Here is a 14,969-nt window from a genome sequence, read left to right as displayed (position 1 = left end):
TCAGTTGCAATTATTGTTTCAGAAAATAAAGTCCTATATTATAAAAATGAACATTTATTTCAGAAGATCACAAGATTTAAAAACGAATGTACAACAACAACAAAGTAACAAATTAGTCATCAGCATCTTCTATTTTAGGGGCCAAGTAATAACGAACATATCCCATGTCCTCTATTTTGTACTCAACAACTAAAGGCACATCAGCTGACATTGATAATTGAACTTGACCGGATAAAGGTGTAGCTTTTGTGAAAGAATTCAAATACCGAAGGGCGAAAGTAAGCGTGACTGGTTCTTGAAGATCAATTTGAACACTTTCTTCTTCTTTGTCAAAATTTGCTGTTTGTGACAATTTGATATTTCCTGCAGTGAGACAAATTTTTAGCAAAGGTATGATACGGTAATATGATAATTTACCATTTCCTAAGTCGCCACTAGCGGAAAACCGAATTCCATCTTTTGTGCAACAGATCATGATAGAATCTCCAATCATACTTAAGTCACGGCAGATTCTTTGGAACTCAACAGAGGGCATTTTTACTACTACACTGTAATCTGTTTCCTGCCAAGTTAATGGTCATAGTAAGAAAACTTCCGCTTAACAAAAAGGCACTATACTTACAGGAATACCAAGATGCTCAGTATCAAGGTTCATAAGTTTCATTTCATAGTCAGAGATTTTCTCTTGTCCTTTAGCCTCAAATACAAAAGTTACTGTGTCCGCGTCATCTTGGGCTTTGATAGTAATGATGTCTTCATTCGAAGCACACTTTAGAATCTTTGCCATACTGAAAAGTTTACCCCAGTGTTAAATAAATTTTTTGGGAATAAAATATGGTAAACTCTGTACCTGGCCATATTCATGCCCATAGAAAGATTCCTGTCACATCTAAATTTTTCAAATCCATCACTTCTTAAACATAAGGACACTAAACTAACGTGAGAGTTATCCATAGCTTGTAAAGTAATGCCAGTCGCTGAACAATCCCATGTTGCTTCATTTATCAAATCTTTTACTGCTTCCATAACTTTTTTAAGGAGCGCACCTTGTACTAGACGTGCCTCAAACATATTTAATGTTAAAATTAAATCTTTATATTATTTAAAGAGAAAAATAAAGATCGGATAATAAACACCCTAACTCGATGAAGTAGTAGCTAACAATGACCGTTTTCGCGCCGAAAGACCGTCGCAAAAGAGGGAAAACGCGTTATTGCGAATCCCATAAATATTGACCAATGAAAATGGTATACTTTTCCCGCGCTAACCGTTTATTGGATCATAGCATTCTTTATTTAACAATGAACATGAAAAAAGGAGGCGACATTGTCATGTCGTAGCTATTTTTAGATGCACAATTTATTTTAATGAGATATCAGTCTACATTTCTTTAATTATATGCTTCGAGCTTAAGAAATATAGCGCCATCTGCCTTAATATCGTCAACTAAATGTGAAAAAATAGCATACGACTGGAATTTCTGTGTGTTTCGGTTGAACTTTCAGCTGTTGTGCAGATAATTTTGAACGAGCAGACAGCTTTTATATTATATATTCAATTTAAAACCTTAGAAATCGGATAACCAACTAGAACAATTTTTGAAATTTTGTCGCGTGGTTCGATTAGAACTTTTAAAGAACCCTGCCCATGCTTTTCGTTTGGCTGGCAACGAAAGTTACTCCATCGGCGCCGCACTGGAGAACTTACACTCTATTTCGCCTCAACTGGGACATACTGGGACCATGGACCGTGCTTTAGCAGCCCCATAAATCGCCTCGCATTTAATGTTAATTTGCGTGTATGAATAATCCCAATAGCGGCGCTACATACGACCAAAAACCTACTATCGCCAAAGGCGGGAAATACAAACGAAATCACGGAAAAATGTTTTTTCTTCGGTTTTCCTTTCCTTTTAAGAAAAAACAAGGTATAGTAAGTTAAACTAACTTTTCGCAATATATTTATGTATAATTCATAGTTTAAAAAAATATTACCTTATAAAAATTAAATGAAGAAAAAGAGACGTGTTTTTTACGCGAAGGCGCAATATTAGAACACATAGTTTTGAAGGCTGTTGAGGTGTTTATAGCGTTTTGATGCGTAAATAATGTCTCTCTTAAGCTTTATAAATCTTTAATAATAATAACAAATCTTTATTAATAGTATATATAGGGTGTTACGGATAAGAGTACCGAAACTTTCTATATACATTCTATGGGTCTCTATGAGTACAAAATGTCTAATAAACATGGGTCCTAAAGTGCTTCGTTTCAGAGATATGGGCTCCCAAAAAACTACCTAAAAACACCGGACACAGCCTTAAATCTCGCAAACATTATTCTTCTTTGAACCAAATGGTTTTCATTAAACTATCAATTGTTTTTTATCCGTGAGGCGAGAAACTTTAATAACAAGTGGCAAAAGTTCATTATTGTCTTTTTAGAAGTAAAATGAGTTTGAAGACAAATACAAGCCATTTTAATTTATTGATACGATTTTAATTATTAAATTTAAAGATACAAATTTCTTGTATTTCTCTTAGCCGTCTATCTACAGACTCAAACGCCAGTCGATCTCACACCAGTCTTTTAGGAATCTACTGCTGGTTGAATCTTTGAGCTTCTAACCCATATTTCTTGAGCCCGTCCGTGCAATAAGCGTTCTTGGACCAATGTGCCATATTTCCTGCAATATTAGACAATTTTAAATTTCAAACCATTCCTTTAAAATTTTTATGACATTTGTATCTTTAGATTAAATAATTAAAATCGTATCAATAAATTAAAATGGCTTGTATTTGTCTTCAAACTCATTTTACTTCTAAAAGGACATTAATGAACTTTTGACACTTGTTATTAACGTTTCTCGGCTCACGGATAAAAAACAATTGATAGTTTAATGAAAACGATTTGGTTCAAGGAAGAATATTGTTTGCCAGATTTAAGGCTGTGACCGGTTTTTTGGGGTATTTTTTTGGGAGCCCATATCCCTGAAACGAAGCACTTTAGGACCCCTGTTTATTGGACATTTTTTACTCATAGAGACCCACAGAATGCATATAGAAAGTTTCGGTACTCATATCCGTAACACCCTGTATATAGAGCAAATTCACGAGTCTATAACCGTTCTTAGATAGTATTTTCTGTAAATCTAATTAGTTTTAAGAGTAAGAAAACTAAGAATCTTAAAACTAATATAATTGAAGATAAAAGATGCTTAGGCACATCTTTGGAACTAAATAGGTAAAAGATATTCATCACAATGCCTTCGTGTTGCGTACCATATTATACATCAAACCATGCAAATAGAAAAGACCTACCTTTTCACGAGTTTACTAGCGAAGAAAGCTTTAGAAGTTTATGGTCTGGATGATTTTGTACCAAAAGATACACGGATGGTCTGCAGCCTGCATTTCAAGGAGGTTGATTTCTGTTCAGGTTTGTATCTTTATTATGGAAAACATTTTCAGTCAGATAATTTTACAAACCGGCCCTTAATAAATATACAATATTATTCTATTTTTAAAAAGACGAAAACTTCAAACTTGTTGAAACCTAAAATTATAATTTATTGCGCTTATAATATATTTTAACTTAATATTATTTAATTAAACATGTTAAAAGATTATATTACCCTGAAGTTACATTGAATCTTCTTTTCACCTTCTGTTTTATTTATGTGTTTCAAGTATTTTGCAATAGAGTACGAGCGATTGACGCGCAGCGCCTCTAGGGGCGAGCTCGCGCGTAACTTGGTTAAATATAAACTACTATTCCCGTTGACGCTAATGTAAATGTAGCGATGATTTAAAGTAAATTAACAAATCGTTTTTAGAAAAAATATTTGATTAACATTTTTCCATAATAAATGAATTAAAAATAAACCCAAAAAAGCCTTTAAGATATATTTTATCGTTTTATTTTCGAAATAGGCGGGCTCAAAGTTCCTGCGTATGCCTAGGCACGGCCAACTTCGATCACGCGTACCGCGCTTTAGCGGCCCCGTCAATCGCCTCAATTTAACGCGTATATATTTTCCCACCAGGATTTCGCTACGACCAAAATTTAACGTTAGTCAGATAGGAAAAATCCACAAAAAACAATTATTTTTAAATAAATTTTAAAAAACATTGAATTAAACCGAATGTAGGTTAATATTTATCTAATAGTATAATATTTTTTTAATGATTTAATTTTTTTAACGGTGTTTATAAATTATAAAAGAGTTAAACAGAAACCAAGCTAGATGCTGCCAGCCACATAGTATTATTGTTTAATACTTGAAACACATGTAAATAAATAAATAAAACAAAAAGTGAAAAGAAGATTCACTGTAACTTCAGGGTAAATATATTATTTTAACATTTTTAATTAAATAATATTAAGTTAAAATATATTATAAGCGCAATAAATTATAATTTTAGGTTTCAACAAGTTTTAAGCTTTCGTCTTTTTAAACCTAGAATAATATTGTATATTTAGTAAGGGCCGATTTGTAATTTTATCTGAATGAAAAAAAATTCCATAATAAAGGTACAAACCTGAACAGAAATCAACCTCCTTGAAATGCAGGCTGCAGACCATCTATCTTTTACCTATTTAGTTCCAAAGATGTACCTAAGCATCTTTTATCTTCAATTATATTAGTTTTAAGATTCTTAGTTTTCTTACTCTTAAAACTAATTAGATTTACAGAAAATACTATCTAAGAACGGTTATAAACTCGTGAATTTGCTCTTTATATATACTATTAATAAAGATTTGTTATTATTAAAGATTTATAAATTTTAAGAGATACATTATTTACGCATCAAAACGCCTTTACAGCCTTCAAAACTATGTATTCTAATATGGCGCCTTCGCGTAAACAACGCGTCTCTTTTTCTTCATTTAATTTTTATAAGGTAATATTTTTTTAACTATGAATTATACAAAATATATTGCGAAAAGTTAGTTTAACTTACTATACCTTGTTTTTTCTTAAAAGGAAAGGAAAACCGAAGAAAATGTACTTTTTCCCGTGATTTCACTTGTATTCCCCGCCTTTGGTGATAGTAGGTTTTTGGTCGTATGTAGCGCCCCTATTGGGATTATTCATACACGCAAATTAACATCAGTGCCGTCTTTCCCATTCGGCCCGTTGGGCCAGGGCCCAGGGCCCCGAGTTCGAAAAGGGCCCCCTCAGGCTCAAAACAAAACCATTCAACATTAAAATTTCATATTTGCAATAATGGCTAAGCGAAGGAAAGGTTTATCTTGGATAATCTTGGCCCCACTTTTTTTATTTAACGGAGACATTTTATTGCAATCGGCGGGCATATTTAGTCGGAACTGATTTCTACCTTCGATAAATTGTTTTCTCTTACCAGGGCCGGCGTTAGGGCGTGCGGGGCTCCTTACCCCCCATAACAAATTTGCCGAGGAAATGTTTTAAACAAATAGGGTTCGCTCGCTCGGTGAACAAATTCAAAAAATTGCTATACACCTGATTCCCATAAATCAAATCACAGGAATCTGGAATCGAGTTCGAATCATAAAAGCTTACCCGGAATCAAATTCGAATCATTGAATCGTCTCAGGGCCCCTGAAGGCAGCGCTTACCGCGGGACCCGAGGCGGTCGCCTCGTTCGCCTTGCCCTAATACCTCGTTTGTCTCTCACCAACAGTTTTCCGGACACAGCCAAATTTTTAGGTTGACTATGTTTAGAGTGCGAGCTTGAAGTAGGTCCGGGTAAGATATTGCCACTATTTGATACGACTAAATTATGACGTTAAATTTCGGGTTTACTATTCCCACCGGCGCTGCGGATCCAAGTTTTGTTATTAATTTTCTGAAATACCAAATAATGAATTTCAGAAAACCGAGTATTTTATTTAAACATTTTTACTATTTGATTTTGTAAAATTTACAAAATTATTTGACATTCCCATAAAATTTTCGCCCGTAAGCCCGGAAAATTTTGCAGTGTTTGAGAGAAGGCGCTAAAATGTTTCATGAAGCATTATCTTGAAGTGTTTCCCTCTTTAAGGAATGTGTATGAAATAATTAAAGCAAAAAGAAAATATACTGTATCTTAACAAAAAACTTTTTGCTTCTGTATCTTTGCCTTTGTTTTGTGTGAAATTTCCTTAGCTCACCATATTATTAATGCCAGGTTAGTTTGATGGCGATAGTAACTATCGTAAACGAATTTAAGTTTCGAATTAAAAAAGAAGTACTCTAAAAGGAATATAACCTGCAACGCGATATGTATGGAAGACCCCACAATTTTAAGGATTAACTCTCAAGTAAACCACTAAGCAGCACCGATGCCTCTAAAGCCATAGGAAGAAGCGGCCAACAGCGAAACCGCTGGAGGGCGACCAAAATACCAGAGGTTATATTCCCTTAAAGAATGAAGCGAGTGTTTATAATTATGATATTTCACTTCCGATTCAATAAGACATCATTATTTTCCCAAAGCAAGCGTTATTTATATTTGCAGAAGTTAATTTTCTTCTGATACTTGTGAAAGTGCTTTAATTTTCAAAGGGTCTGGCCTCGTTCATCAAAAGTTGAAAATGGCTAACAGCAACGATTTCCCGCGCGTTGTTACCTGGAACTTACAAAGACTAAGTAATTCTAGGACCGGTGTCAGTTTTTAGCAACATAATGATTTAGGTTGTCATTGGCGAATCAGAATATCATCAAAAATTTTGCATTGGGTGATAGGAAATATAATATTTTGTTACTTATGCCTTTAGGTGTTTATTAACCCAGAGCATAAGCCAATGGAAAAGACGTAAGAAAATTATATCAGCAATGCTAGTAGCACGTTTAGAAAGTTGGCGGCGAGAAAGTCACTGAGGAATTGTTTGAATATCATCCTACGATTGATGGGGCCAAGAAGTTAAAGCTATCCCATAACGTTATCTTTTCCCATTTTTTGCTGTAGTGTTATTTACCATTATTTAACAACTTTTCCCATTTTATATCAAGTTATTTACCATCTGTTAAATACCACGCTTTCATAGTCGATGGAAATTTACTCAAGCTAAAACTTTGATATTTGGTATATAATAAAAAGTTCCCTTTATTTAAAATTTTCAAACCTGGCGGTATTTGTTCGAATACTTCCGGTCATTTTCGAAATCAAATTTGACGAATGATTTCTAAAAACCGAAATATTTGGTTTTTGACAAATAGCCAACATGGGCGCCAGCAGACATTCTATGGGAGTGCCATGATATAGAAACCTCACTCGCTTCGCTCGAGTTTGATAAATGATAATGAACGAGCTTTCCGTAAGGGATATAAGACACATTTGAAGTAAATACTCTACTGCAGTGTTTTCCCCAAAACGAAGTAATATGTTGGTGCGGACGGGCCGCGGTTCATTTTTCGGTATTAGCCTAGTCTCCGATATTTAATCGAAAATAAAGGCGGGAAAACCTAGACCCAAGAAGGGCAACGGGGCATAGCTCATTGAAGGGGGGGAGCGGCAATTACTCCCACGCTGTGTCCGTACATGATACCAAAAATAAATGATAAATTTCTACTCGCCCTGCCCTACCTTGGAGAGTACTCGGCTACAGCCCATACTTGCTTTCTCGTCGCCACTTTGGTGCCCCCAATTCGTACGCCACCATAGGGGGCCCCCAAAATAAAAAGTGCCAGGGCCTCACAATATGTAAAGACGGCCCTGATTAACATTAGATGCGAGGCGATTGACGGGGCCGCTAAAGCGCGGTACGCGTGATCGAAGTTGGCCGTGGCCTAGAAGGGGTTAATTCCAGCGAATTTTAAAAACTTCTATCTTTTACAACCTAGAGTAATATTTAATTAAATTATATGACATTTAAAATTAAATTACTTACATTAATTGTTATATCGTATACTTTTTTAGTCACCGACGTCTCGTATGTGCTCGCTCGCATATATGCATTGCCCTTGAACTACTGAGCTGTCTTCGTTAACTGTTTTCGTAACGTTAACCAAAAGAGCTTGACCCTTTCTATACGTAGATTCTCTAAATTATTTTCTAAGTCCATTTAACGCCAAAAATCTCACGTATTTCGTTATTTCTTTCGTATTACAGTTAGCGTTCGCCATCAGTTAAAGATATTAATCAGGTTTTTCCGTTTCAAAATACGCGGTATATTAAACCTAGGACAGTGGTGGATTTACACATTTCCCAAGAGTAGGCTGTTCACATTTTGCCGCCCTTACCTTTACAATTGTCAGTTCCTATATTATTTTTTTACAATATATATATATGTATATTTTTTATTGCCTTATTTACGAGTGGCCCTTCATGCCGCACGAACTTACCGTCAGACGATACACTTAATATTCTCGTTAATCAGCAAGTTTTGATGGAAAGGGGAAGCCGAAGATCTTGGGGTAAAACCCCTTTAACCAGTGGGGAGAGAACTTTCAAACTCTACGAAGAAGGACTGGTTCCGGATTTTTCACCCAGTGCCACAAGCTGGGGTCGAACCCGGCTCCTCTTGCTGCGAGGCGACAACTTAGAATTAGTGGGAATTAAAATATAATATATAACGGTATATAAGTATTACCTAAACAAATTTTTATGTCTTCTTTTGTGGTCGTGCACCCTACTACATCATAGAAAATATGGAAGTTTCAGGGAAACAATAAAGGCTTAGATTTACTTTCGGGCGTTTCGATTATGTAAAATTTTCGATTTCGAAGGTTAATTCAGGATCAATATTGAATAAACTTGGTTAACAATAAAAAATACCCATATGTATCAAAAAATTAATGCAGTAATAAAAAATACAGAAAATAAATTTAAACGTCAGTGACACATGAGTGATGTACAGGCTGTCCAACTATCCGTATAATCTGTGTCCCTTTGACTCCGGGGTCCGTTAATCTAAAAACTGCATACGATCGGCTAAAACCTCGATGGAGTAGCACGGCTATTACTACGTTAGTTGCCGCCGGACTCAGGAAAACCAAATTCGTATTTGGAATCTTGGATAATACTAATACAGATGCAGTTTATTTATTATTTAATTTATTTATTATTTATATTTAACTCCGTAACTTAATTTTTTAAAGTGCATCAGATTAATTTTGCAAGATAAATTTTGATATTTTTTAAATAAAATTAAGACAACTTCCAAACGCCGCCACTGCGCCAACTAAAAAAAATTGCTTACCTAATAGTCCTATAAATTTTTGCGCCCCCAAAAACCCTCGAGTCCGGACACAGTTGCGTACCCTGCGTACCCTATTTCGCCACCCCTCACCAGTAGTCGGACTTGTATGAGTGGGGGGTAGTCCCGGTAGTGGAAAGAGTGTAAAATATATTTGCCGCAATTTTGCTCTCTTCTCATTCATACAAAGTATGGGCAGAGATGCAGAGGCCGATTACTGGTTGGGGGCAAGGAACTGGGTGTTTAACCATAGAAGTTATAGAAGTTTGCGGTACGTTGAATGTACAATGAAATTGAATAGGGAAAAGTCACCGGAAAATGTCTTGTAGACTTCTTTAGATATCAGAAAACCGTCCTACAGAAATCAAAAAGATTTCTGTAAAACGGCTAAAAACATTCGGTCCCCAAATTTGCCGCCCCTTAAATCTGCCGCCCTAGGCTCCAGCCTTTTCAGCCTTATGGTAAATCCGCCACTGACCTAGGAGCAACAAACACAACACCCCACACAAGGAGAACGCAACCCGTCAAAAGTCGTGGAATTTCTTGAGTACGTTTTTCGTTGGCTAGACGCTTTAGCGCCTGCTGCCGTCGGAAGGGGGAAATTCGGAAATTTTCTTCCCCCCGCCCGTAAAACGTTCAGCGTTAAGGCTCGTGACGCTCGTCCAATGAAATTCGTACACAACCCTTCGTTAGAGTGTTTAAAGGCTAGCTTGTGTTTGTTGCTCCTAGATTAAGCCGAGGCTTAAGACTGCCTTAAAATTTTCGTCTACTTTAAAGATACATCGTGAACGAACCAATGGAAAAAAACGTTATGAAACTAGCTTTTAATAAACCTTGAAACTTATTTCAAGTCATATTTATAATTCACTGATGACAAAATTCGCGAAAAGTATTAATATCGTTCCAAATTACAACCTACTTCCTAAAATCTCATTTTGCTTTCTAATTCACGGGTTGACAATGCAAACTTTACCTAGACGAGCAGCTGTTCGATTATCTATATGACGCGTTAAAAATATTATTTTTGAATGTTATAAAGCGATAAACGATTATTCAAGATGATTTTATACTACATTTAAGTTCATATAAACGGGAAAAATTGTCAGTGGAATATTTCTTATACCATTTCGTAGGTTAATTAACGTTTAATTATCGCCAACTTTACATTAATTTCAATGGGGCGGGGTTTAGACTAATGATACGTCAATCGATAGCCAGAAGGTGCCATGGTTTCTTTTCGCCTGTTCTCGGACTAAACATGTTCTCTTTTATCCTTAAACGTTTTATTCGCCTGTCCCGAGGATGATAATTACACCGCTCCAAAAACTATTAGGACTACTATTTTTACTCCTTCTGAAAAGGAGTTGTAAATGAGTAAATTCAATTTGGTCGTCTGCTAGCCAGAATTTATCTGCTAAAATGGCCATAGGCAGTCATTTTGGAAAAACTTTTCACTGCTACTCAAACTATGCGCCACCACAGAATCAGAGTAAAATGACGTCAAAGCCTTACTCTTCTTACCCTACTCCGAAATCCCGGAACAAGAAAAAAGAAAAAGAAAAACCACCTAGTATCAAACTGTCGGTAGCCCTGTTATTGTTTTTTGGAATCAGAGCCCAAGACTTTGGTCATTTCTGTATTTTAGTGCTTTTTGACGATTGTCGTTTTGTATTTCGTGCCAATTCAAGATTCAGAATTCAAGTGTCATCTATATCCAAATATTTGATCTTTGAAGACAACATTTTTTCTATCTCTGAATATCCGACGTGATCTCAGCCACTTGAGTTCGTACTTGATAACTTTATGCTAACTATTATTTATGTTTTTGGTTTTTGTTTTGTTGATTAGGATCGTTATTAATGCATTAGTTTGTTGAGAAGGTGCTACTTTGGTAAAAATTGCTTTGGGTTGTTATTGTGCGCGTATTAAGTTAATGTACCGGGTGATTATTATTATTATTATTATTATTGAGTGGGGTGGCAAGCCAAACACTTCGACCTAAGGTCCATTGTGCATCCCCAAAATGGGTGACTTAAACAAGTCCTATTGCTGACACAAAGCTTAAAATCTGCCTGGCCGTGATGTTAGAGACGTCATACGTCTCCAACCGATGCATACCAAAATGCTCAAACCTCTGGGCTGCATAGTAATCGCAGTTACAGAGTACATGTGAGGCAGTTTCTTCCTCAGCTAGACAAGCTATGCAAATCGGGTCATCACTGACCCCAATGAGAGTTAAATGTCTGTTCAGATGGCAGTGGCCTGTAAGTAGGCCAATAACAATCCTAATACTAGCCCTAGAGAGTGAGAGTAATTCTCTGGCTCTCTCCCTAGAAGGGCCAAGAGTAAACTCTTTGGCCTGTCTTTGACCCTCAATCTCAGACTAATTGGCCTAAATGCCTTAGCTTCCAGGTAATCAGATTTACCAGGTTTGGGTATGAAGATTGCTTGAGACAGCTTCCAGGTGCTAGGTAAATGCCCTAGAGCAATACAAACCCTGTAGATTCTCAGCAGCAGAGGGCATAGAATATCACTGCCCTCCTGTAAGAGGATAGGAAAAATCCCATCCGGTCCCGGGGACTTATAGGGTTTAAATGACTTTACAGCCCATATAAGTCTAGAATGCGTGACGACCTTATTCACCACTGCCCAATCTTCCCTTTTGGTTCGATTGATCCTCAAAGGGCGAGTGTCATTGCCACCATTGCTGGTGAGCTTAGAGTCCGGAAAGTGTACATCTAGCATATGTGTCAGAGTATCCTTACCGGACGTGGAAAAACTACCATCTTTCAACTTAATGGTGTCAAGATGCTTAGTATTATCATGTGCCAGAATTTTCATTAATTTGGCCGTACTGGGAACATCCGCTATGTTCTCACAGAAGTCCCTCCACGAAGCCTTCTTGGCATCGCGGATAGACTTGTGGTAGGTGGTGAGGGTGCGTTTATAGGCATCCCAGTCACCTCCCTTCTTTGCCCTTTTGAAGAGCCTACGAGTTTCCTTGCGCAGCCTGCCAATCTCGTTGTTCCACCAAGGCACTAACCTTGGCCGGTTGGCAGGCTTTGCTGGACAATTGCGGTGATAGGAGTCGATAATGGACTGTTGAACGCGATCAACAGCCAAATCAAAATCCAACACCGATGACAGCCGTGGCTTATCACCCTTAAGGAAGAAGCTTAAGTCTTCCCTGTAACCGGACCAATCTGTGCCGCTAGGGTTACGAATAGCGGTACAAGCCCATACAGGTTTGACCAGAATATTAAAGCAAATGTGTCTGTGATCCGACAAAGACGGTTCGTTAGACACCTGCCAGTTCTTGATTTTATCTGCGACATTCGCTGTACACAGTGTGAGATCAATGACCTCACTTCTGTTAGAAGTAACAAAAGTTGGTACATTGTTCCTATTCAGAATGTGAAGTCTGGTACTAACCAGATATTCCATTAAGTCTTTACCACGCTGGTTGCAGTCTGAGCTGCCCCAGATTTCGTGGTGAGCATTAGCATCGCAACCGATGACCAGCCTCCTCCCCGAACTCTCACAGTAGTTGACCAATTTGGCCATCCCCTGCGAGGGGGGGGGGGTAAAGCATCGTCGTACGGTAGGTATGCCGATGCCATAGTAACCTCTCCACCACCATCCGTGATGAGTTTTACCGTGGCATTATCCCTGGAGGTGTACATTGAGAGCGAAAGGGCATGAATGCCCTTGCGTATCAGTGCACAAGCCCTGGGTGTAGCAGAGTTATAATCATAGAATATATTACCTGTGTTTTGGAGACCAAGTATCTTTCCATTGGCAGTCCATGGCTCCTGTATGAGAGCGACGTCGAAGCTCTCCTTGACAAACCTTCTGCAGAGTACAGCAGAGGCTGCCTTACAGTGGTGCAGATTGATCTGCAGCACCTTCAAACTCATTTTTGGGTGGGGTTAACTTGGTTGCTGGCCAGCTCTGCCAAGCCGTACCCAGTGGAAGATGTGGAGGCCACATCACTCCCACCGGCCCGACTAGCGTCCCCAGCCTGCCCCCTGTTGCTCCCTCCATATGAGCATCCTCCCTGATCTCGTCGATATCTGACAAGTCAATAGCCTTAAGGTCATCTGCGAGAATTTCCTCTCCAGATTCCCCAATGGCTAGAATATCGTCTTCCATCTCCGAGACCTCAGATTAGTCCCTATAAGGGGCGAGTTGAGAACCCCTCCCTTAATCGCGCTTCGTCATATACTAATGCTTAGAGTTCTTAAATTAATGGGTCGGCGGGGGCCCTATTTACGACACTAGCTCTGCCTTTTTTTTTGATAGCTGTAAAATTTCAGCCAGTTAGTCCTTTTGGATAGAGTTAAACTAGATTTTGGGCAAATTGAAATAATTAGCAATCATATCCGAATTTTAGTTATTTCGGGGTGGTTAAAATAGGCAAAAATTAGTATATTTCAAATTTGTTAGTGCAGCTGCTGTCGTGCGCATTCGTCTGTGTTTGCAGGTTTGTGGGAGAGATGAGCAGAGTTAATTTCTTACATCATTTGGGGGGACTTCAAGCAAAAAACAGTTTTTTCCCCAAATATAAAACATTATTATAGACTTCTGTGAGTTAAAAGATATTACAAAACGTACCGAATAAAAAATTACAAGGAGTTAGCCAGAATCTCCAACGGTAGACTGGTTTCCCAAAAGTGTATTTAAGTGTTAACAATTTTGGTAAGCACACTATAGAAAGCTATAGGAGGATTTTTTAGTAAAAGCAGCGCTTTCTCAACCACCTTGTGCCTTCACAATGTAACTTCACAAAAATCCATAAGCGAGTTTCAATAACCGCACCGCCATCCATCGCTTTAAAAAGAACTATTAGGTTGGTACTTTTCACAACAAAGGAAAGTCTAACCTGCGTCATAGGTCACCGAGGTCACGTTGAGGCATGACGTCAGAGTACCATCTTCGTCGGCTTTTTCGTTCAACTGCGCAAGTGTCAGATATCATTGAAACTCGCATATTATAAAGAAATATATCTTATCGATTATAACTTCTAACCCTGACGTTTGAGAAATTTTTAGGAGAGGGAGAAATAATAAATATTGGCTTCCCGTGTTTGAAATCAATATTGATCAAGGGTTTGTAATGTGGGTATCAATTGATGCATGTCGATTTGTAATGTTGGAAGTATTTTAGGTCGGCAGGTAGTCAAAACATATCAAATGCGAAAAACAGTTCAAAAATTTTCCGCGTGATAAAAAACTAAACATGAACTCGTGGCGCCGAGAAAAACGTTTTTAATTTTTATCATTTTAGCCTAATATTCCGCCTATCTATCGGAAACCAGATATTTCGCCTTAGCGCAAGTCTCGCGTATTTTAGAAAACATCTTGATTACGCAAGTTTAGTTGTAAATATCATTAATTGTCATACTTATTGTTATTATGTTACTTATGCTCTTCTCACTTTCGTAAGTCTACAAGCGGGCGCTACAGTTGCCAAATGGATATAGGTTTTTCAAGCGCGCGAGCGAAGAGTATACTAATAAAGCCGTGTCTTGTGACGTAAGTGCAATATTTTAACAAGTTGGGCAAGACCACTTTTTATTTTATAAAATTAAATATTATTATTATTCTTCAATTTGATTAAATATTATGAAACAATCCATTTTTTAAAGACTGAATTTTACGTTCGAACCATTCTTTGTTTGTGGTACCTAAGCCGTTGAGCAACGAAAAACCTGCTCTTAAATCCGATGACTTCTTGAGCAACCGGAAACACGGAAATCCCGGACTTAAGGGGGAAGAATACAGTAAATGCCTCTTTTTCGTTCAA

At 37.6% G+C, this 14,969-nt stretch overlaps 1 protein-coding gene across 1 annotated transcript; it reads right to left on the bottom strand.

Moving 5' to 3' along the window:
- Nucleotides 1-38: 38 nt before the first annotated feature.
- Nucleotides 39-1,202, bottom strand: PCNA (Proliferating cell nuclear antigen). Its single transcript, XM_090159302.1, has 4 exons — nt 851-1,202; nt 623-788; nt 418-562; nt 39-363 (listed from the first exon to the last, which is right to left on the bottom strand). Exons 1-4 carry the CDS (start codon nt 1,069-1,071, stop codon nt 113-115), a joined length of 783 nt encoding a protein of 260 aa, XP_090015428.1. The 5' UTR covers nt 1,072-1,202; the 3' UTR covers nt 39-112.
- Between the last annotated feature and the right edge of the window lie 13,767 nt (nt 1,203-14,969).

This window comes from Leiobunum rupestre, chromosome 9 (genome assembly GCF_980474605.1).
Source record: "Leiobunum rupestre chromosome 9, qqLeiRupe1.1.hap1, whole genome shotgun sequence".
Taxonomy (NCBI): Eukaryota; Metazoa; Arthropoda; class Arachnida; order Opiliones; family Sclerosomatidae; genus Leiobunum; species Leiobunum rupestre.
Note: the sequence above shows the minus strand (reverse complement) of the source record. Positions and strands in the feature narration are given on the sequence as shown.

What these genes read in the sequence shown, in the direction of transcription:
- PCNA (XM_090159302.1), bottom strand. Translation starts at nt 1,071, where the DNA reads ATGTTTGAGGCACGTCTAGTACAAGGTGCGCTCCTTAAAAAAGTTATG. An exon ending in CTGAGCATCTTGGTATTCCT is followed by an intron (nt 563 to 622) that starts GTAAGTATAGTG and finishes TTAACTTGGCAG; the next exon opens with GAAACAGATTACAGTGTAGT. An exon ending in TAGTGGCGACTTAGGAAATG is followed by an intron (nt 364 to 417) that starts GTAAATTATCAT and finishes GTCTCACTGCAG; the next exon opens with GAAATATCAAATTGTCACAA.